Source organism: Acomys russatus, chromosome 10 (genome assembly GCF_903995435.1).
Source record: "Acomys russatus chromosome 10, mAcoRus1.1, whole genome shotgun sequence".
Taxonomy (NCBI): domain Eukaryota; kingdom Metazoa; phylum Chordata; class Mammalia; order Rodentia; family Muridae; genus Acomys; species Acomys russatus.
Window position 1 is genome coordinate 18,882,231 of NC_067146.1, and position 22,920 is coordinate 18,905,150.

The 22,920-nt window shown below is 41.4% G+C and overlaps 1 protein-coding gene across 2 annotated transcripts in view; it reads left to right on the plus strand.

The window, feature by feature from the left end:
* The window catches only part of Aass (aminoadipate-semialdehyde synthase), a 55,849-nt gene that overhangs the window by 28,533 nt on the left and 4,396 nt on the right, over window positions 1-22,920 (plus strand). For both annotated transcript variants that reach the window (XM_051151862.1, XM_051151861.1), the window contains exons 11-19: window positions 8,209-8,268; window positions 8,509-8,576; window positions 11,093-11,214; window positions 11,433-11,559; window positions 12,713-12,823; window positions 12,906-13,014; window positions 13,941-14,081; window positions 20,887-21,054; window positions 22,581-22,676. In XM_051151862.1, coding sequence (XP_051007819.1) covers window positions 8,209-8,268; window positions 8,509-8,576; window positions 11,093-11,214; window positions 11,433-11,559; window positions 12,713-12,823; window positions 12,906-13,014; window positions 13,941-14,081; window positions 20,887-21,054; window positions 22,581-22,676 — 1,002 coding nt within the window. The remainder of the gene's footprint in view (window positions 1-8,208; window positions 8,269-8,508; window positions 8,577-11,092; window positions 11,215-11,432; window positions 11,560-12,712; window positions 12,824-12,905; window positions 13,015-13,940; window positions 14,082-20,886; window positions 21,055-22,580; window positions 22,677-22,920) is intronic.

The following is a 22,920-nucleotide window of genomic DNA, read 5'->3' on the forward strand; positions in this document are numbered from 1 at the left end:
TTCTCTGATGACTAGACATGTATCACGTAAGTGTGAGCGCAGATGCCTTCTGAAGTCAGAAGAATGCTTCACTTCTGTAAATGCCATAGCAGTTTTTGTCCTGGTAGCAAGCTTGTCTGTGCACTTTCTAGTGTCACAGTAGTTATTATTTGTTTTTGGTAGTTTTCTTTTTCCATGCTTTCACCACTACCACCACTACCACTACCACCACCACTATCAACATCACTGCCACGCCCCCCATCACCACCATCACCACCATCACCACACCACCACCATCACCATTACCACCACCGCCATCACCACCACCGCCATCGCCGCCACTGCCATCGCCGCCATCACTACTGTTGGACCCTAGAGTCCACTCGGGTAGTAGGGGGTCCTCGCGAGAGGCCACTCGAGGACCACAGTGTTGATGCAAAAGCACAAGGTTTATCACTGATCCGCATCAGGGGGCCTCAGCACTCGCTCGGGAGCGAAGGAGGCGCACCCCGAGTCACTGTTACAGACTTTTTAAAGGCTAAAACCGCAAAGGTTAGGAGGGGCTACGTGCCCGCTGTTAGGATTGGCCCTGGTGGTCGCTAGGGGTGCTTGTCTAAATGTTATTGGCTATTGCCGGGGTCGTTGGTCTTGGGGCTGTTCTTGGCAGGGAGGGGTGTTGGGGAGTTTCCAGAATTTCCAGATGGTACTTTTCTGAAAATTGTTTATCTTAGTTGAAATTGTTTATCTCGGTTGGCCACTTTGATCTCAGAAACTGAAGCTGAGCTGGCCTTCAATTCTTTTTGGGTCATTTTCCCAAGCTTGCCTGGGTCACGTTCCCAGGCTGGCTGAGAGAGAGGGCCTTACACTACCACTGCCCCCACCATCACCACTACCACCACCATTATTACCACCATCACCACCATCACCACCACCACCACCACCACCACCACCACCATCATCATCTTATCTTTTGGGTGTTTTGTGTGCTTTTTTTGATGTTTTTATTATTTAACTATTTATTTATTTATGTGTATGTGTGAATTTCACATCATGCACACCAATCCCACTCATCTCCCCATCTTTTCATATCCACCCTCTGCATATCCTCCCTCTGCATATCCTCCCTCTGCATACCCACCCTCTGCATACCCACCCTCTGCCCTTGCAACCTCCCCCACGAAAGAAAGCAAATCTCCTTGTGGAAGCTGTGGTGTGTCACAGTGTGTCCCACAGTATACCCTTTTGTCCACACTTCTTTGCTTGCAAATGTTCACTGCAATGATTCATTGGTCTGGTTTAAGGCCTCTGGGTTCTGCTACATTCTCAATAGTGCTTTTTTTGTTTTTTGTTTGTTTTGTTTTTGCTTTTCAGATAGAGTTTCTCTGTGTAGCCCTGGCCATCCTGGAACTTCCTCTATAGACCAGGCTGACCTCAAACCCAGAGACCTGCCTAATTCTGCCTCCTGAGTGCTGGCATTAAAGTCTGTGCACCAGCACTGCCCAGCTCCGTGTTTTCCTTATTGTGAGGGTATTTTAATTTATCACATAGAACATAGCTATAAAAGTCATTTTGCGATCCTTATGTTTGTTTCTCTTATCTGCAGGGCACAGATCCTAAGACTCCCCAGTTAATTTCTGAAACTGTGCTTAGTATTAGAGCCTACATTTATAACTTCTCAATATCTGCATACTTGTGACAAATTGTAATTTATAAAAGAGATGCAATAAGAGATCAATAATAACAACTAATTATGGAATAGAACTATGATAATATTATTATCATAAATGTATGTCAATGTGGTCTCTCAGTCTCAAAACATCTTGTGCATTGCATGCCATTCTTGTTCTTGATAATTTATTTAATAGCAGTGTCTGTGTGGTGAAAGATGTAGGGCCTGAGACTTAGCAGTAAAGCTACTGAAATACCACCATAGCTGCTGTGGCTTGGGACTGGGTAGCATATACAGTAAGGATGCGCTGGTCAGGTGAGATGCGGCAAGACAACACAAGATTACACCTGCTACTCAGAAGGATATGTGACTTAAAACTTATTAAAAGTTTGTTTCAGGAGTTTCTATTGACTCTTTTCATACTGTAATTGACCGAGTATCCAAAACCATGTGAAGCAAAACTGTGAAAAGGGAACACTGCTATATCTTATTCTTCCAACACACTGGGAAAATTTAGGTTTGAAGATTTTGGCTCGTTTCTACCTTTGTGAATAGGTCAGGGAACATATGTTTGAATGCTATGAGTGTTATATTGTAGGGATTTAAAAAAAAATAGTGATTTTTTTGGAAAAGCAGTTTTAAACTCAACTTGTTTAGACTCAAATTAAAAATTACATCTCATCTGTGGAGCAAGCTAGCTGAAACATAAATTTGGGTCTTTTGTCTCTACTTGAAAGTTCATTGTACTCTGGCCTGTACATGTTCAGAATCATGGGACAGAAGAAACTTATGTGAAAGCTGACTTCCCTTCTTTCTGAACCTGCCATTTTTATCCCTCTAACACTGTGGAGTCTGGCTGCTGTGGGCCTGGACATTTCCAACCCCCCTTTATCTCTCTCTGCTTGTCCCGGTCAACCTTACCTGTCAACTTGATACAGCCCAGAGTCCTCTCACTGGAGCAACCTCAGCTGAGGACTCGTAGAGGTAAGACTCGCTTGCGGCTTCTGTAGGCGGTTGTCTCAGTGCTTGATGGGGAAGGTCCATCCTGTTGTCAGCATTCTTGTTCGGGCTGGTGGTCCTGGGCTGGATTTAAAAGGTAGTGGAAGCCTGAGTGAGAAAGACAGCACGTAGCACTCCCCCATGATTTTCCCTAACTGGCGAGGCAAAATGAATTCTTCCCTCCAGCAAGCTGCTTTGGTCAGTACAGTTTACAACACTGACAGAAGGAGTGTTTGTCTGCAAAGCAATAAAAACCCAAACAAAACAAAACAAGAAAATGACAACAATAACAAAAATAAAACAGGGGGCTGCTCAGCTTGTCCGGTAGATGCTCTTCCATTTTGACACTTCTCTCCTAACCTGCCATTCTTCTATTTGTGAAACTCTCATGCAGGTTTTTATTGCACTGGCTTTTCCCCCTCGTGCTTACACCTGGTATTTAAAGGAGGGGCAGTTGTTAAGTGCTTAGTCCCCTAAGTTTAATATGAAACTGTCTGGTACTAAAAAATGGAGCAAATCACCTTGGTTCCAGCAGAGCACTGGACTAGCCAGTACTGGCCAGTCCACTGCTTTAAGTCATCCTTTTCTGTCCCAGAAATATGTGCTTTAGCTCATCAACTCTTACCTTGTTAAATATTGAATATTGATTACTCATGTCGAATAACTATTAATATTTCTTTTAAATTGTTTATTTATTCTTGTCTCATACAAAATATATTATGACCTCAGAATCCTCTCCCTCTACTCCTCCCAGCTCCCCCCCCCCCCACTTCCTCTGCACCGCTGACCCTCCCCCCCTACATCCTCTGCTCCTTCTTTTCCCTTTAGAAAAGAGCAGGGCCCCCAGGGATATCAGCCGAACTCAGAGTAACAAGATACAATAAGCCTAGGCATATACCCTGATATCAAGGCTGGATAAGGCAACGCTGTAGTAGGAAAAAGGTCCCATAAGCAGGCAAAAAGTCACACACCCCACTGCCATTGTTAGGAGCCTAACACAAACCTCAAGCTAAGTAAACACAATGCATATGCAGAGGGCCTGGTGCAGACCCAGTCTCTGTGAGCCCCCAGGGCCCCGCTTAGTTGTCATGTAGGCTGTGTTCTGGTGTCTGCAAGCCCTCTGGCTCCTATGATCCTTCTTCTCCACCCGTGGAACTCCTGAGCTCCACCTACTGTTTGGCTATGGGTCTCTGCATCTGCTCCCACAGGGAGGAAGCCTTTCCGATGAAGACTAGGCTAGGCACTGATCTGTGAAAAGTAGAGTATCATTAGCAATCATTGCCTTGATTTTTTTTTTTTTTTGTCAGTCTTGCTTGCTTCTACCCTAGGTCTCTGAGCTACCCTGCTTCTGGATCCTGGTCATCTAGACAGTGTCAGGCACCAGCCTCCTCTTGTAGTGTAGGCCTCAGGTTAGACTAGTCACTGGTTGTCCACTCCCACAAGCTCGGAGCCCCCTGTCCCTGAGCATCTTGCAGGCAGAGCAGGTTGTGGGTTGTAGGTTTTGTGACTTGGTTGGTATCCCAGTCTCACCACTGGAAGCCTTGTCTGGCTATAGAAGATGGCTGGTTCAGGCTCCATATCCTCCATTATTAGGAGTCTTTATTAGGGCTAACCTCATAGATTCCAGGAAGTTTTCACTGCACTAGGTTTCCATATGCCCTCTAAATACCCATGTATTTCAGTCTCTATACGCTCTCCCTCTGTCCCTCCTTCCTCCACATAACCCTTCCTGTTTCCATCCCCACCCTCCCCCAGTCCACCCACAATATAGATTCTACTTCCCCTTCCCAGGGAGATCCATGCATCCTCCCTTGAGCCCTTCCTGTTATGTAGCTTCTCTGGGTCTGTGGACTGTAGCATGTACTTAACAGCTAATGTCCACTTATAAGTGAGAACATACCATGTTTATCTCTCTGGGTCTGGGTTGCCTTGCTCAGAATGATTTCACAGCCTCTCTCTCCATCCTGACTCTTACAGTCTTTTCACCCCACTTCAGAGAAAAGTTTCATCAGTAAGTCTGACATTTGCCATGAAGTTTTCATGCATTTTTTTCTGTCAAACACTTTTGAACAATTGTGGTGATTGTTATATTTTTATATATTTTTGCATTTGTCAAGATTATATGAATTTGTTTTGATAATATGATAATTTCTTTCATCTTTTTTTAAAGATTTTTTTCTTTTTTTAGTTTTTTGGAGACAGGGTTTCTCTGTGTGTACCCCTGGCTGTCCTGGAATCACTCTGTAGACCAGGCTGTCCTCGAACTTTGCCTCCTGAGTGCTGGGATTAAAGGCGTGAGCCACCACTGCGTGGCTTACATTCATAGAATAAACTCAACTTGGCTGCAATATATTATCCTTTTACTTATATCCAAATTTACATTGCTAATGACTATATCAACAGCTGCTTATTTTACTGTTGATTGACAGTGGTTCTGTGTGGAGCTATTACAGTTTTAATATAAGGAGTTTTTCTGACATATCTCTGGTGTGTGTGTGCATGTGTGTGTATGCATGTGTGTGTATACGCATGTGTGCGTGTGTGCGTGTGTGTGTCTGTATGTTCATGCACATGCATGTATTCATAGACATCCATCCACTGTACTTTTATTGAGTTCATATCGGCTTATTTTTAGAATAATTACATCTGTGCTTATGAATGAGCTTAACCTAGTACTTTATCATGTCTTTCTACTACATTTGCTTTTATTTTAATTGGTATGTTCTACAGATCAATTTTAAATTGATTTATTATTGGTGTGTGTGTGTGTGTGTGTATGTGTGCTATATGTGATATGTGTGTGGATGTGCATGTGCTGCTGTCTATGTGTGGGATCCATTCTCTTACCTTTGGGTGGCTTCTGCAGACTGAACTCACTGTCCACATTTGTTTACTCTCATAGTGAATATGGGCGAACACAGAAAGCACAATAATATCCCAATGGGTAAACACAGCCTACTATACTCTGAATGTTACACTGTCTTCAAGTGTAACAAACTAGCTCACTACTTCATTTCTTAAGACATTTATTTAATTTTATGTGTAGAGGTTTCTTACTTGCTTGTATCAGTTTATACCATGTATGTGTGCCTGGTGGAGGCCAGAAGAGGTGACAAAACTCAGCTAATGTTTGGGTTCTAGGAACCAAACCTGGGTCTTTTGCAAGAGCAAAAAGTGTTCCTAACTGCTGAGCAATCTTTGCGGCCACCTAGTCCCTAGTCCACCACTTTTGACTTTGGTCTCAGTTAAGATTTTGGACATGAGTGTGTGAAACTGGATTCTTTACCAGAATGTGACACAAGTGGCTTCTGGTCTAGTTCCTGACAGGGTCCTGTGTGTGTCTGCAACCCTGTGGCCCCAGACTCCACATTGACACTTCTGTCTTTCCAGTTCCCACCAGCATGCCTTATTAAGCGTTCCCTGCGATGTTCTTCACGCAGCGGTTCTGCACTCTTCCAGAGTTCTCTAATAAACGTGCTCCAAAGGACCCGGACGCCCATGGCCCAGGTTATCAGAGCCAAGGCCCCACCTCTCTGTGCCATGTTTCTGTGTAGCTTTTCTGATTGCTGTGATCAAGCACCCAACAAAAAGCAGCTAAGAGAGGCAAGGTTTATTTGGGCACATAGCAGAAGAAATGGCTTTCAGCTGTGCTGGTGCGAGCATGGGGCTGCTTGGTCATATTTGGGAGGATCGGGACAGGAGAAAGGACAGAAAGCAGAGCTAACCTGTAAACCTCAGTGTCCACTGTCGGGGTCCCACTGCCTTCAGCTGCAGCCCAGAGGCGCCACAGACTTCCAAAGCAGAGCTGCTGGCTGAGGACCAAGTGTTCAGTCAGACTCACGGGTTGTGAGGACCTTTTACTTACACACTGTAACAGGGAGTATTTTAGAGTATATGCACTACTCTATTTTCCTCTCATATTTACTTTTTTTTCTTCATATTTTTTCTCTTATTAAAAGTTGATTTTCTTCATATAATATACTCTGGTTACAGTTTCTCTTCCCTCTACTCTTTCTAGTTCCTCCTCACCTCCCTTCACATCAGGATCTGTTCCCTTTCTGTCTCTCATTAGGGGGGGAAAAATCAGGATATTAAGAGACACTAACACATCAGAATTTGATGAAACAAGTGGACAGAAAAGAGCCCAAGAGAAGGCTGCCTCTGTCTTTGAGAGTTCATATGAATTTTGCTCATGTCGATTTAGAGGGTCTTGTTTTCTTGGTGTCCTTCATCCCCTCTGGCTCTTATACTCTTTCCTCCTCTTCCACAGCCTTCCCTGAGTGCTGAGGGGGAGGGGTTGGATGGAGACATCCCATGTAGGCCTGAGTGTTCCAAGATCTCTCACTGTCTGTATAGTGTCTGCTGTGGGTCTCAGTATTTGTTCCCGTCTGTGAACGGAGGAAGCTTCTCTGATGACGGCTGAGCAAGGCACTGATCCATGAGTATAGCAGGACGTCACTAGGAGTCATTTTATTGCTACATTTCTTGTTAGTTTTTTAACTTTTGACTTAAAGTGCATTCAGACTCTGTGATAGTACAGTTCACAGGCTTAGGAATGACAAAGAAGTTTTGTTTCCCTTGGATGTAATAGATATTTGTTGGTTATCTTTTTCAGATATGTGAAAACAATGTTATATTCTGTTTCAAGCATCTTCCATGTACAGTTTTGTTTCCTATTTGGGTGGGTGTTCTAGACCTTGACGTAAAAAAGGTAGAGAAAGGCAGTCAGCCATTGTTCCTTCTTTGATCGTCTGGCAGAGTCCTGACTGAGACTCCACTGTTGGACTCCGGGACTTGGGAAAAAGAGAGGGTTTCTCAGATGTCATGGCTCATACCTTTTAGCCCAGCACTCTGAGGTAGAGGCAGGCAGAGCTGTGAGTTCACTGCCAGCCTGGTCTACAGAGTGAGTTCTAAGACAACCAGGGCTATGCAGAAAGACCCTGTCTGAGGGGTAGGTGTGTGTGTGTATGTGTGTGTGTGTGTGTGTGTGTCTGTCTGTCAGTCTGTCTGTCTTTCTGTCTTCTGTCAATTTTATCTGCCTCAATCTTCAAAGAAAATTTACAAATTATAGATTCCATTTTGATCTCTATTTGGTCAAGTCAGTATCCCTATGAATTTTGAAATGTCTTGTTACCCATAAATCTAAATGTGGCCAAAGGGTGACATTTGCTGCGAGGGTGGTGGGCTCCTCTGGGTCACATAGAGGAGCTTGAGGTTTTGGGATGGAACAGAGGCACTCAGAGGGTAGATTATGACTATAATGCCTGGGAAATATATAACATGTCCAATATAATACCTCTGATTGCTTATGAAAGAAGAGCGCCTATGAGTTCTCAGCAAGTGAAGGTGATTACAGTCAAATTTAGTTTTACAGTTGGACCTTGCCTTGCAACACTATATTCCTGAATACAGAATTATTTATAGATTTCTATGACCATTTATTTATATTCAGCAATATTCGGAAAACTCTGTTTCTTTAACGAAATGCTATTTTGGCTCTAAAACTCTACGAAGCCATGGCTGCAGCTTCGTTCACTTTTCCTCATTCTCTTTCCTCGCAGTTGCTATCAGATGCCTCTCAGCCTCTGGAAAGCCAGAACTTCTCTCCGGTGGTGCGAGATGTAAGTGATGAGAACTTCTCTGTGGGAATGTCACCTTCTCCCATGATCCTTTGTAATTCTTCTTTTTGCCGGGTGCAGTTTTTCTCCTTGCTGCCTGCTCTGTCTCTCTTTGTCTCTGTCCCTCTCATTCCCTTCTGCCTCCCTCTCCCGTATGTCCATCATTCTGTCTCTTCTGCAGTCATGTGTCCGTATTTCTAGACTGAAATGTTGAATGCTAATGTCTTGTGTATACATGTCTAGGCAGTGATTACATCCAATGGTATATTGACTGACAAATACAAATATATACAGAAACTCCGAGAAAGCAGGTATGTACTGTTCAAAATCTTGTATTATACAGTTATTCTAACCTTGGAATTGATGACTATGTTTAAAGCTTTCAATGACAGTTACTAATATTAGATTTATATAGCATATACGTTTTATTTAAATTTTGTTTTTAAGGTTTTTTTTTTGAGACAAAGTTTCTCTGTGTAACACTCCTGGCTGTCCTGGACTTGTTTTTTTGTAGATCAGGCTGGCCTTGAACTCACAGCATCCACCTGACTCTGCCTCCCGAGTGCTGGGATTAAAGGCGTGTGCCACCACGCCCGGCCTGCATCTAAGTTTTCATAATGTTGGAAGTCCAAAGTAAGCAACTGCTGAAACCAGTGGGAGTTCTTTTTCCTTGAAGAGCAGCACAGTGTCTCCACAGCAGTAAAACCCAGTGGAGTCTGTCCTGGATATGAGCAGCAGCGAAACCAGGCTGCTGTACCAATAGTTTGTGTTTCCTCCTCAGTTTGCAAACGGTGATTTCTAAGTTATCTTTTCAAAGGAAATGAACACATAAACCCTTTCTGTGGTGTTTTCTGCTTGGGCTTTTGTTCAGAAGGTTTGGGCTTCTAGAGATCTCTAGATCATACTAGATCATTCTAGAGATCGCCAGATCATTCTGAACAAAGCAGGATCATGAATAGAAGTTAACAGGGATAGAGAAGAATGGGGACAATGAGAGGGGAAAGGGGCCGACATCAGCCCTGGAGTTCACCCAAGGGCTCAGTAGAGCTCTGCTCTTTCACTGACTTTCTTGCTCAGAGTCGGAAAACATTGACCTTTCTTTGAGGTAGTCTTGTTTTCCCCACAGCTTGTACTTCTTTTCACATTTTACAAAATAAGGCATAACCTGAATTCTGGGAGAAAACAGTGGAAAAGCACAACACAATAGAACAACTACCCTGCTTTTTTCAAAAAGTGGTTCTTGCTACAAGAAATAAAGGGATGTGCCAGAATCAGGTTTTTTGCTTCTTTGTTTTGTTTTGCTTTTGTTTGGCTTTGTTGTGGTGGTTTTTATACATATGTGTTAGTTTGCTTAGAACTGCTAAGTTTAATGTAGCAATGGAATCTTCTGGCATAAAACACTGAGCATTTAATTCCTTCTACAAATCAAATTGCTTCTATACTTTTTCAAGATAGTTTCTTATAAGGAAAGCTCTATATTTGCTTGTGATTCATAATTCTCTTTACTCTTATTACCATGTGATTTCTTACTGTGCTAGTAGTGATGTGGTAACCAATCAGTTGTTTCCTCAGTCTGTGCGTTGTATTTCCTAGGGCAGCTGGTCTGATTGGCTGCAGCTGCTGGAACTTTCTACTTTTATCCCTTGATATAGTCTTATGCTGGGATCCTGATAATGGAGATCTTACCTAGAAAGGAAATTTACTTTATTTTGAATGCTAACTTATTCTTACATTCCTTCAATTGTTTTTGCAGTGATTATTAACTTGGAATTAGGGGTTTAGGGCTACAGATAAAGTGGACTGAATTGGAATCTAGGAGTGGATTTTTAAACATATTTTGAACGTTTTATATTTGTGTATGAAAATGTTTTCTTTATACAAATTATATAAAGTCCTACTGGGAAGATTGGTTAATAAACAGATAATGTTGGTTCTTCCAGGTTAAGTGGGATGAGAGTAGTAGTTAAAGGAGATCTCTTATCAGCAATATGCATATATTTCTGGATGAAGAGGGATGAGGACATTGTAAATTCGTATTTATTCACCTATTACAAATGAAAAGGTTGGCAGATTGCAGTGTGAAAATATCCTAAAGATCCCAACATCCGAGCTAGCTGTTAGTCCCCGGTACCAGACCGTGTGCATAGTTATTGATGACATCTGATAATCTATTCAAAAACATTTGATCATCACCCCCATGTTCAAAACAAAATGCAGTAAACAGTAAACAGTAGTGGGTTCTAGCTGAGTAAGACTCCATCACTACCAAGGAGGTCCTAGTTGGTCAGAGCAAAAGTCTTCTTCCCCAAAAGTACAGCTTTTAACAGAATAAGTAGTTCAAGAATTAAAATCCTTTCTAGTCTAATTTCCTATGTTAGCCTAAACATCCGTGACAAAACAGCTTTTGATGCAGGTAATAGTAATCTATTGTTCAGACTGTTGTTTCCTTGGGCTGCTCTGAGGAGGAAGTAAAGTTTCCAGTATGCAGAGTCAACACAGTTTTGAATAAATAGTTCTGGGAGGATACAGTGTGAAACAAAGCACTCAGTTGTAAGGAAGCAGAGAAGACAGAGTTCAGTCCTCATTTCAACATTAGAAATTCATGGACGTCTATGGGTCTCGGGCATCTCAGATTCAAGATCTAAAACGAGTAACGGAAAGCACTGGCCTAAGGAACTCCTGCTGAAATTCTCACTGTGAGCAGTGCAGGGAGGTGGTATTGCTTTGCCATCTAGGTTTGTGTTTGATTCAGGAATAGCAAGGTTCTGTTATTTAAAAGAAACAAAATTTAATCCCCTCCTCCCCCACCCCCACTTCTTTTAAACAGAGAACGTATTCAATCCCTCTCAATGAGTGCCAAGAAGAAGGTTTTGGTTCTTGGGTCTGGCTACGTATCTGGACCTGTTTTAGAATATCTGTCAAGAGACAACAATGTAGAAATAACAGTAGGTAATGAAGTCGTCTTCTTCTTCTTCTTCTTCTTCTTCTTCTTCTTCTTCTTCTTCTTCTTCTTCTTCTTCTTTTCCTCTTTTTTAAAGAAGAAAATCTTCCATTGTATGTTGCATCTGGATTTTAATCACTAAGTTTTGAAAGGCTGTTTTGTGGAGATAGGAACATGTGCTAGTTGAAGGAAATCTACAATGTGGACTATTGTACTCTTGAAATAGGTTCTGACATGATGAACCAAATCCAACAGTTAAGCAAGAAATACAACATTAAGGCCGTCAATGTAACCATTGGTAAACAAGAAGAGAAACTGCAGTCCCTGGTAGCATCGCAGGAACTTGTCATCAGGTATTTGGCAAGAGGAATCTCATGTGTGTTTTACTGTTTTTCTCTTAGTCTCTCTCTGTCTTTTCTTTCCCCCCTTCCCTCTTCTGTATTATCTCTCATAAGCATTTAACTGAAGAACACATATATGAGGATACAGAAAATATAAATATGGCCAAGCACTGTGGTACACTCCTATGTTCCCAGCACTTATTTGAGACCAAGGCAGGAGGACTGAAAGTTTGAGGCCAGTCTGAGCTAATTAGTAATATTTTCTTTTTCCTCCCTACCCTGTCTTCTCTCTCCTTGTCTGTTTCTGTCTCTGTCTGTCTGTGTCTGTGTCTGTCTGTCTGTCTGTCTGTCTCTCCCTCCCCCCAACCTCTTACACACACACACACACACACACACACACACACACACACACACACACACACACACGAATTTAAAAAAATCCAAGTATGTTCCTCAGTGAATTTCTGTAATGTTAACATATTTTATAACCAGTATCCACATCGAGAAAAATGTTGATAATATCCCACAGCCCTCTTATTGACTGACCTTTTGTTCCTACATATGAATTCCTGCCTCTTTCCCATAAAGCAAACACTGTCCTTCTGATAGCTGGATTAGTTTTTTCCTGCTCTCGGAGTTTCTGTGGTTGAACCCTTCAGGATGTCCTTGTTGGTGACTGCCTTCATTCTTTTGATGTGGTTATCAGATTAGTTGTGTGAATCTTCCGTTAATGCTCTTGTGACTTGGATGCAATTTAGTTGTCTTTGGGCAGTTACGAACATGCTGCTATACTCACTTCAGTATTTGTCTTTTGGCCACTGTATACCCTCTCAGTGTTAGAAAACTAGAAATACAATTTCCAGATTATGAGATATTTGTGATTTGCACAGACTCCGTGCACAGACTCACATTATTATGTGAACACACATAATAAACCAATGCAGAAAACTAAAAAGGAACAAGACAGAAAGGCACAGTGAAGGTCATTGTGTGGTACACAGGTGCATGAAGTTATTCTATAGTCCAGAAATCCTTGTCCGCTTCTGTGGGAATTGTTGAATTTGGGCAGCTTCTTCTGACTGCACTACAGTGCAGTTCAAACATGCTTCAAGGGAGGGAGGCTCGGAAACCAAAGTTTCTGAATCCCGTTTACCTCTGTTTTTAGCTTGTTGCCTTATGCGCTGCATCCTGTTGTGGCCAAGGCGTGTATCGCAAGCAGAGTTAACATGGTCACTGCAAGCTACATCACACCAGCCATGAAAGAACTGGAAAAGAGGTAAGCCTCCACTTCGAGTGAAGTGCCTCCACGGTGCTGTTCCTCCTCTATGTATCACCTTCTCATTTTCTTCCTGTGGCAGTGTGGAAGATGCCGGCATCGCAGTCATTGGTGAATTGGGACTAGATCCTGGTCTTGATCACATGTTGGCAATGGATACAATTGATAAGGCCAAGGAGCTGGGAGCCACGGTGAGCGCAGTGCCTGTGCAGAGTCCCGCTTCCGCTGCAGAGACAGGATCTTCCTTTGCTTCTCATAAGTGATTTGCTGTACTATAGCCTGTCCCGTGACTAGAAATTACAGAGAGTGCAGAATCTATAGTGACACCTGCGAAGGCAAACAACAACTTTGGTCCTAGTTAACTGAGTCTTAGAGAAATAAATGTTATTGTAATATTTTTGTTTAATAAAGATTTTTGCCTCTGAGATAGATTCTTTGGTAAGGTTTTATACTTATAAGTAAAAAAAGCTCTTTGGAATATTAGTCTGTTGGTTAGTAAGCATTTACATGTGACAAAGAATTAATGTATTTGTAGTTATGGTCACTAAAATTAAGTGCTTTAGTTTTTGGCATATATATATATGTATATATATTTAAATATAAAACTTTAGGAACTGAGAAAGAAAAGAAAGGTGAATTAATAGTTGAATTTTTATTTTTTTATCTTAAAGATTTGTTTTATTTTATTTAAATGTATGTTTATGTTTGCATGTATTTATGCACACATGAGGGCACTGGGTTTTCCTAGGCTAGCTTGTTGTCACAGGAAGCTGTAAGTTACCTAGTGTGGCTGCTGGGAAGCAAACTTGGTTCTCTGTAAGAGCAGCAAGCACTCTTAACCAGTTTCCCATCTGTCTAGCTCTAATAGTTGAATTTTTTACTGAACAGAATTTTAGCCATTCACACACACACACACACACACACACACACACACACAATGTGGCTCTGTGTTAACAAGTGTTCAGACTTTGAAGATGTATACTTGAAAGCCTTAATAAATAGCTTTTAATAATGATCGCATATTCACAAGATTGATATCATTAGCCTGATTAAAAGCTTAAAACAGTTATTCTTCTTAACATTATTGATTCTTCCTAATTTATTCCTTAATTTTCAGATTGAGTCTTATGTTTCCTACTGTGGAGGCCTTCCAGCCCCTGAACATTCCAACAATCCATTGCGATATAAATTCAGCTGGAGTCCAGTGGGAGTTCTGATGAACATAATGCAGCCTGCCAGCTATCTGCTCAATGGCAAGGTAAAGGAGCATCATGGGAGTACGAGAGATAAAACACCTGCGGTGGTGGCTGTGGGGACTCTGAACGCTGTCCTCATATCAGTGTCGTCTGACTGTGGCTATGCTGCCTGCTCTCCCTTGTCTCTGCTGATATTTCCCAGTGTATATTTTTCTGTTCTATTTAATAAGGTCACCTTGAATCTTCCAACCAATTTCACATTTGTTCTTCCTTCTTGGCTGCTTCTGGAAATGCCTTTCTCACCTTATTTACATGTGTAAATGCTGGTTATTTTTCAAGTGCTTTCTGTATGACACATACTGAGTTAGACTTTGAAATAGACAGTTGCACAAACTGGCTGATATTCCTGATTTCAGAGAGTTCATGGCTACATACAAGTGACTCTCTGTATGGAAGGCTTGGTGCATCAGAGAATGAGACTAATATTTTTTCCCATATGCTCCCTAACAATATTAATGGTATTATTTTCACTATTTTTTAATGATGATATTAAGGCGTGGAGAGGGTGGCTAAGGACATCAGCTGAGACCCAGGACGGGTTCTAACTAATTTTAACACCATTAAAATTATTTTCACATTAATTTGTTTATTGTGTGTGGAAACGTGTGTATATACATGTGTACCTATGCAAGTCATGGCACACACATAGAGGTTGAGAACAACTTGTGGGGGCTGATTCTTTCCTGCTGTGTAGGCTCTAACTCAGGTCCTCAAGCTTGGAAGTGAGTTGCCTTACTAACTGAGCCATGCCCCTAACTCATCTAAAGCCATTTCTTTTATCAGATTATTGTTGTTGTTAGGGGATTTAGAAACTGGATTAAATAAGTATAATCCAAGGAAGTAAAAAAAAAATTGCCACGGAGCTACAGACAAGAGTTCAGTTGCTCAGCCTGGGTGAAGAGCTTGAGGATGGAAAACAGAATGCAGCAGAGACAAGACCATGTCCAACCCTTAAGGTGCCAGCCAGGCAGGAGCACTGCCATTCATGATAGGACATGGTTCTACGGGAGAAGACAGGTGTAGCAAGCCACATGGCAGAGGCAGCATCAACATCACAGTGGTCCCTCCTGTAGCTGTGCTTGTAACTGTAAGGAAAGACTCACACTCTGGAAGACAATGTATCAAGACTGAGTGTTCATGTATCCTAGACATCTCCCTGGCTGGCCCTACCTAAGTCCTGGCCCTTCAGGATAAGCAATGAATTCTGATCTATACTAAAAAGATTTTTTTTAACCAATGTTAATATTGTGAATTTTCAATTTGTTAATGAACCTAAATATTTTTCAAGAGTAAAACTTTTTTCCTTAAAGTTTTGATTTTTATAATGATATATGTATATATGATATACAATGTAACATATTTATTATATGAAGATTATATTAGTATAATTAACATAATGATCACCCCAAACATCCATATTTTTTGTGTGGTAAGACCATCTGAAAATACCTTTTCCAGATACTATGTAGGGAGAGAGGGATGATTGGAAAGATTTATTAAGAGTTATAAAATTGCCATTAGCTAGGAGTAAGGAGTTCATATACACAGCACGAGTATAATTAGTAATCACATGGTTTGTTTTTGAAAGGATTTCCTGAGAAACAAGATGAATATTCCTGTTAGCCATGGTCACTTATTCCTTGTGCTATCAGCATGACTCACCGACATGGCTACACACTGAATCAAAATGAAAGTTTGAAAACTATGGATGCGTAATACTCATCCCTGAAGATTTTAATTTTCTAGACTTAGCAGAAAATTTAAATCTAAGTGATTCTAACAAGCAGCTGAATTTGAGAACAAACGACTTAGTAACTAGAAGATCATAGCTGTGTCAGACAGGACTACACTAGCAGAGTATTTCGGGGACATGCCTTAGGGTGGGAAAGGGTCTCCTGAGTTACTGTGTACATGCTGACATCCTTCACAGCATCTCCAGAAGCCACCAGGTACCATGCTCTGCTGTGTGATGGAGCACTGCCATAGGATACTGTCTGGAAGTTCTGTGGATCATGAAGGTTTGGGCCTTATAGTCTACCAAGCACTTGCCTTGCCTTTTGCAATGTAACTGGCTCATGTTTGGTATAGAGTAACCTGCAAAAGGCTGGAAAAATATCTGTCCCCATTGGTTATGATGCTTATATTCAGGAGGCCATATAAATTATGGGAAAGACAAGCATGAACAAGGGACAAGCGAGGCATGTACATCCGAAGGCCTGGCTTTGTGCAATAGTTCTGCCGCCACTGGTTCCTTGTCTGTAAGTAGGGATGGTAACAGTGACATTGCAGCCCTCTTGCAATGTGAGTGACTGAAGCCGTGTGGTGTGGGACCTTCCTAACAGCAGACTTACTGGCAGTACCTGAATCTTTAGCAAATATTAGCTGCAGAAGGAACTCAGTGCTGTGGAGAGGCCAGGAAAAGCAACACATCATTTTTGGCTGCAGAACTTGTATTTGTGACATCTGAATTACCCACCTCCCCTTTCATGCTGAACTCACTTTCTATAATGGAGGGCTTTCTTACATTTTTTTCCTCTGACATTGGAGGATTTGAAGAGAAAACACGATGCTTTTCTTTTCTCCGCTAAAGTGATACTTTTTCAAGGTCTTGTTCAGATTTCCTGTTGTTGAGTTTCTTGGCTACTCCAGGGTGCATTCACCATTCTTTTGTCTGAACTCAATCAGAGTGCCTGACACTCAGAAACTTGAATTGTCTGTGTCTAAGAGTGTTCAGTGATTTTAGTGTATAAAACTGTTCCCCAAGCTTTATTGTTAAACTTCTTAAAAGTGTCTCATATTTTTGCCCTTCTGTCATCTCTGCCACGCCCCCTTCCCACCACTGTCACCCTCAGCCACAGAGAGGGCCTTACAGAACTCACAGAACCATGATGAAGATAGATGACCGCTCTCCCTCTGGCTTACCGTTGAAGCCTTAAGCTTTTCTAGTAATGTAAAAGGAGTCTGTGATTAGAACATCTCCCACTGCACTGTGTCCTTGTGACTCCCTCATTGTTGGCATTGTTCTGAGTTCTAGCAAAGCTGACTTCCTCCAGAGGCAGTGCTTAGGATTCCCTTAGTTCTGTTCCTTCAAACATGGTGGCATCATTCCCAGCCTTGGGCCCTGGAAATTCATACCTGTGGGAAGGAGGCCCCACTTCCTTTTAAAGAAATTAAGAGTTACTGATTGCTCCCTGTGGCCATGCACACTCCAGTATGGCTTTCAGAAGATGCATTCATATCAGGATCCTCAGTGCTGTACTGTGTCAGTATCCTTTTCAAAATACGATCCAGAATTAAGCAAACTCAAGAAGTTCATGTGATACAAAAGAAAGAACTGAGGCGGTGGGTCAAGTAGATAAGCTTAAATATGCTTCTGTGTGACTCACAGCTTATTTTTACTTCTGAAAAAATGTGTAATCAATGTAGATTAATAAGCACAAGGCACCTGAAAGACTGAGAGTTCTAACTTAATAACAACCTGTACATTTACCATGCTAAATTTCTTATTAGTTTAATGACCAAGCTTATATTTATCCCAAAGATGGGAGGAGAAAGACCACTGACCCAAATCAACATGGCCAAATTAATTAAAGCAAACAACTAATTAAGGCAACCATTTTTTTAATTTTTGTATACAAGCTTCCTCTTCCTAAGGCAGGTCTCAAGAGGTCAGTACTGGATATGAGGAAGACAAGATTTTATGGCTCAAGGGCAGAGGATTTGCAAGTGGGGGATTTGGTGGGAAAAAATAAGTGGTGGGGTTACAGGAGCAGAACATAAGCGTAACAAGTTAGTCATGATGAACTCCTGAAACAAAGGCATGATTGCAAGGTGGTCATAACAAGGTGGTCATAACAAGGTGGTCATAACAACAGGAGGTCATAAAAAGGTGGTCATAACAACAGGAGGTCATAAAAAGGTGGTCATAACAACAGGAAGTCATAACTACCTTTTGAAATAAAAATAGGTTTTAAGATGGTTATAACAACTTTTTGAAACAAAGGCATAATTGCCATTTCCTGGATGGAACTGGCTATACAGAACCATTTGTAATTAAGTTTACAGCTGGGGCATAGCCCAATCCTTAAGAAACAGAAATTTAACCATAAACAGGAATGAACCTAGTTTATCTTTACTATAAGACAACTTTTAAGGCCAAAATAAAGGCAGGCTGGTTTATCACGTATTTCAAGTATTTGAGTATTTGTTCTAGGATAGATGCCTGTAATTCTCATTGGTTGGGTGACATGTGTACAAAAAGAATTGGCCTCAGAGAAGCCATCCACCACACATCCATAAGCTATGCTTCTGTTGTGGGTGGATCTGAGATACACATCTAGTCTGAGCAGAGAAAAACACATGTCCTTTACAAAGTGGATAGATGCATTTTTGTGTCTTCATTGAAATTATTAGTGAAATATTCATCTGGATAGGACTTATTTTTGAGCCTATGACACTGGATGTTGCCTGCTGCTACCAAATGGTGAGAAGTGCTCCTGTGGATGGGTCTTGACTGGCTTATTCTATTTGCCAGTCAATAAAGGCAGTTAAAAGGCAGAACAAACCCTGAATGTAATTAATAGGTAGTGGCAGAGAAAATCTCAAACAGCAAACAGAATCAGCCAGTGAAGAAAGGCTTTTATTAGAGGTGAGAGACCACACACACATACAAAACAAGGCACTGAAAGAAAAACCCTCTGCAAAGTAGATGTGTAAGGGCGAGGGCCATGGCCATTCCAATGCAGGCTCTTCATGAAAGGAGGGCTAAGAGTGGGAGAAAAGTCTACCAGGTTCTAAGTTTCTAGACTTTTGTCTTGGATCATGAGGGCTATGAAGAAGCTGATGTCCTGGAGAGGAAGGAGCCAACTATCTTGAAATTTCAAAGCCTTACTTACCTGGTTGTGGCCACTTTATCTCTATTTGTCTGCCTATTAGGGAATCTAACTCCTAGTTCCTCATACCCGTGCTGTGAACTTGGGGCCAGGTCCATGGACTGTTAGTTTCTCTAAACAAATAACTAGTTAGTAGATTTAAAGTATTCGATTTTATTTATAATAATTACATAAAACTGGCTTATTTATTTTAGGTTGGCATTTTTTTTCTTTCTTTTTCTTTTTCTTATTATGTAGGGTCTTAGTATGTTGTCTAGGCTGGCTTCAAACTTTTAGCAATTCTCCTGCCTCAGCCTTCCAAACACTGGGATCATAGTTTTATTTTATTTTTTCTTAATTATAATGCCTGACATGATGTTTTCTTTAAAAATTGTCCTTGTCTTCAATTAAAGAAGCAGGACTTTAACATTGCCTTACGGTACAGAGTCAGACGGACACAGAGACCCAGTTTATGGCTTCTTGATTAGGTTCTTTTCAAAACTGGAATCCTATTAGAGGTCCAAAGAACAGGCTCTGGGCAAATTAAAACCGGAAGCATTCTTTACATGTTTTGGATTCTTCCTGAGACAGTCTAGAAGGTGGTTACTCTGCAAGTGCCCTTTTCAATGGAAAAGCCCTCACCTCTCCTGTGTTGACTGGAACTCTTTCCTTCTGGGCCCTCAGTGGGATATGAGTTAGTTTCCGTTTTCTCCCTCTCGCCTTGGTAGAGGTGAGCTCATGTGTAAATGCACTCAGGGCACCACTACATTTAGGCCACTTTCCATTGGGGAAAAATTGGTCTGAACCCTGGCAACTCCCTCCTGCAGTCTTGATTTGTGGAGATTCAGAAACTGGTCAAATTGTTTCCAACAGGACAAAGTCCAGCTTGAGGGCAGCCTCAGCACTCATGTTATCATTCAGAATGTTTTTCATTATCCCAAGGCCAGCCACAGACCTCAGGCTCGAAGAGGAAATGTAATACTTTAAAGTTAAACACAAAACAGTGCCTTACTACTCTTTGAATGTGTGCTGGGGAGGGGTAGGAGGCTCTAGGGAATCAAGTCTTCTCAGCAGCAGTAAGTTGTGTTGCGTACTCTCCCATGTAGTCCCGGCATTGTTGCAGTCAGGGCATTGTCTCTGTTGTGAAGGGAGGTCTTCCTTCGGCTGCCTCTTCAGCAACCCCCTTCACAGGCTTTAAGTTTTATGCACTTGGAGGGCATTGCTGAACATTCAGTAAATTATTTCCTCCCCAGTGAATACAGAGTGAAAAGAAGATGTGAATTGCACCCCATTCGTTGTCTTCCTTATTCTCTCTACAATGTACGTGAACTCTGGCACATACATAATGGGAATGCAATAAATGATAGTTGGATGAGTGAAAAGTGTAAGACTAGTGCCTGATGCATTCAGAAGAAATGTGAGAGAAAAGGAAAGAAGATTGCCATCGGAGGAGCATACAAGCCATTCAATGCATATTTGATGTTATGTGACAAAAAAGCAAAACAAAACCAACCAACCAGCCAACCAACCAACCAACCAACCAACCAGCTAACCAACCAACCAACCAACCAACCAGCCAGCCAGCCAACCAACCAACCAACCAACGAGCCAACCAACCAACCAGCCAACCAACCAACCAACCAACCAACCAGCCAACCAGCCAACCAGGCTAATGCAGCACAATACTAATTTAACCAGAGTCAAGAACCAATTGAAAATAAGACTTTTGTTTAGAATATAAAGTGTATTAGGATTCAGAAGTTTGGGGGGAAGCCTAGCAAGTTATTCTGAGGGGCTGATAGCATGCTGACTATCAATCATAATTTAATCAATTTTTTCCAAGCTCTGTCAGTTTCTTTTATATAATTAATGCAAATAAGCCCAGAGGAAACAAACTTTTGTGAACCCCAGCTATTTTATTTTTAATCTTCTTCAGGTTGTGAATGTGACAGGGGGAGTCTCTTTTCTCAACTCTGTCACACCCATGGATTACTTCCCAGGCTTAAACTTGGAAGGGTACCCTAACAGAGATAGTACAAAATATGCTGAAATTTATGGGATTCCATCTGCCCACACATTGTTGCGGGGAACACTGAGATATAAGGTAGGTGCTTAAAGACATTGCTAGTATTGAGATAAACAGTGTTTATAATTATTTTTTCAAATAATTAAAATGAGAAATCAAGTGAAAGTCTTATTTTTTCAGACACTTTTATTAAGCCAGTTATTTGACAATTTCATACTTCTATAGAATTTATTTCTGGTTATACACACTCTCTGATCAGTACTCTTTCTGTAGTATTCCTTACTACAGCTTCTTACTGTGCCCCTACCAACTCCGTTCCCTACCTGTCCCTTTGCAAGATTTATGACTTGGTTTTGTTGTATGACCAGTTTAGTTTAATCAGGGCTATTTGTGTGATCATTGCATTGGGACTGTCGCCTAGGGAGTCTCTTCCCTTCTTTCTGTCCTCCAGCTCTTATTATCTTTCTTTTCCCTTCTCTGCAATGGCCCATGAATGGTGGCAGGATGGTATAAGTGTCCTGTTTGAGGGTCAATATCCACTTCTTCTGGGTCTCCTATGTAGTTATGATATTCTGTTTCCATCACAGTTCACTGGTTCCAAAAAATCTTTTTATTAAATGTATTTGGAAACCCACCTCAAAATAGTAAATTTATTGTATACCTGGATTTAAGCTGTTAATTTCTTGGGTCTTTCCAGAGTTACAGCAGTCTCAGGTTATATGCAGTGCCAGGTGGGTGGCAACTTTCTGTTATGGCCTGTTAGATTTCAACCCATTATGGGTGGCAAACTGCATCTTTCTCTAATAGCTAGAAATATGACTTCTGTCTTGTTGGTTGCAATTTATTTCTAAAGTCAGTGTCCTCTATTATATGTCTGTAGAGCTTAAAGTGAGGTTAGCATAATTTGAAACCCATGGACTGGGCCTGGGGGAAGTGACAGGGTTAGACAGACTTCTCTGAAATGTTTTTTTAACCACAAAATAGGGGCTTATAGTGATCACATGTGAGAAGTTCTAAGTATGTTCAAAATGAGAAAGCCAGGTAACGGAGTCCTGGCATGGCAACCGTCTTTTCCTATTCTGTGCCTGGACCTTCACTTTAGGGTAGGTCCTCTGCTTCTGGGGTGTGTGGGTTATTATTCCTCCCTTCACAAGAAAGTGAAATAGATACAGCCAAGTTGGTAGAGTGCTTTCCTAGTACTCGAGAGGCCTTGCCTGTTGTCCTTAGCACTTAAAAGCAAAACAGTACAAAAATGAAAGATTATAGCTGACTGTTTAATCTTCTAAACTGCATTATATAATTGACCAGGAAGTTAGCTCTTACACTGCCAGAACATTACCATATAACATAGTGTTAGGAAAACGAAAAACGGCCCAGTTACAAAGTCCTTTATGTAAACCAGTTGAATTGTCATAGCACTGTCGATGTTGATCCCATATAGGTGTTGAAGATTATTTCCAACTAAGCTATAAAGATAATATCCTCCTTTAAAATGTATAATTAGATGTAGATTATTCTTTAAAAAAAAAAAAAAGAAGAAGCCAAAAGTTAATTTGTCTTCAAAGGGAAATTATTAATTTACTATTTCTTAATTCTTGCCTCAGGGCTATTCCAAAGCTTTGAATGGGTTTGTGAAGCTGGGACTCATCAACAGAGAGGCTTATCCTGCCCTTCGACCTGAGGCTAACCCCCTCACCTGGGTGAGTGTTTGCGGAATGCCGTGCTGTCGCTGCACACACACTGGACATGGCCAGGCGCGAGGTCTGCTTTGTGCCAGTGAAAGCCTCCCTGCCCTAGCTGCTGTAGGTAATGAGTCCTCATGAGCATCTCCCCCCTCAGCACTTCAGGAAGATGCTCTGACAGATCCTGCCAGTCCTCTCATTGTGCCATTTATGATCATGAGTAATACATTTGTTACTGAGTTTTAGGCATTTCTGTGTCACA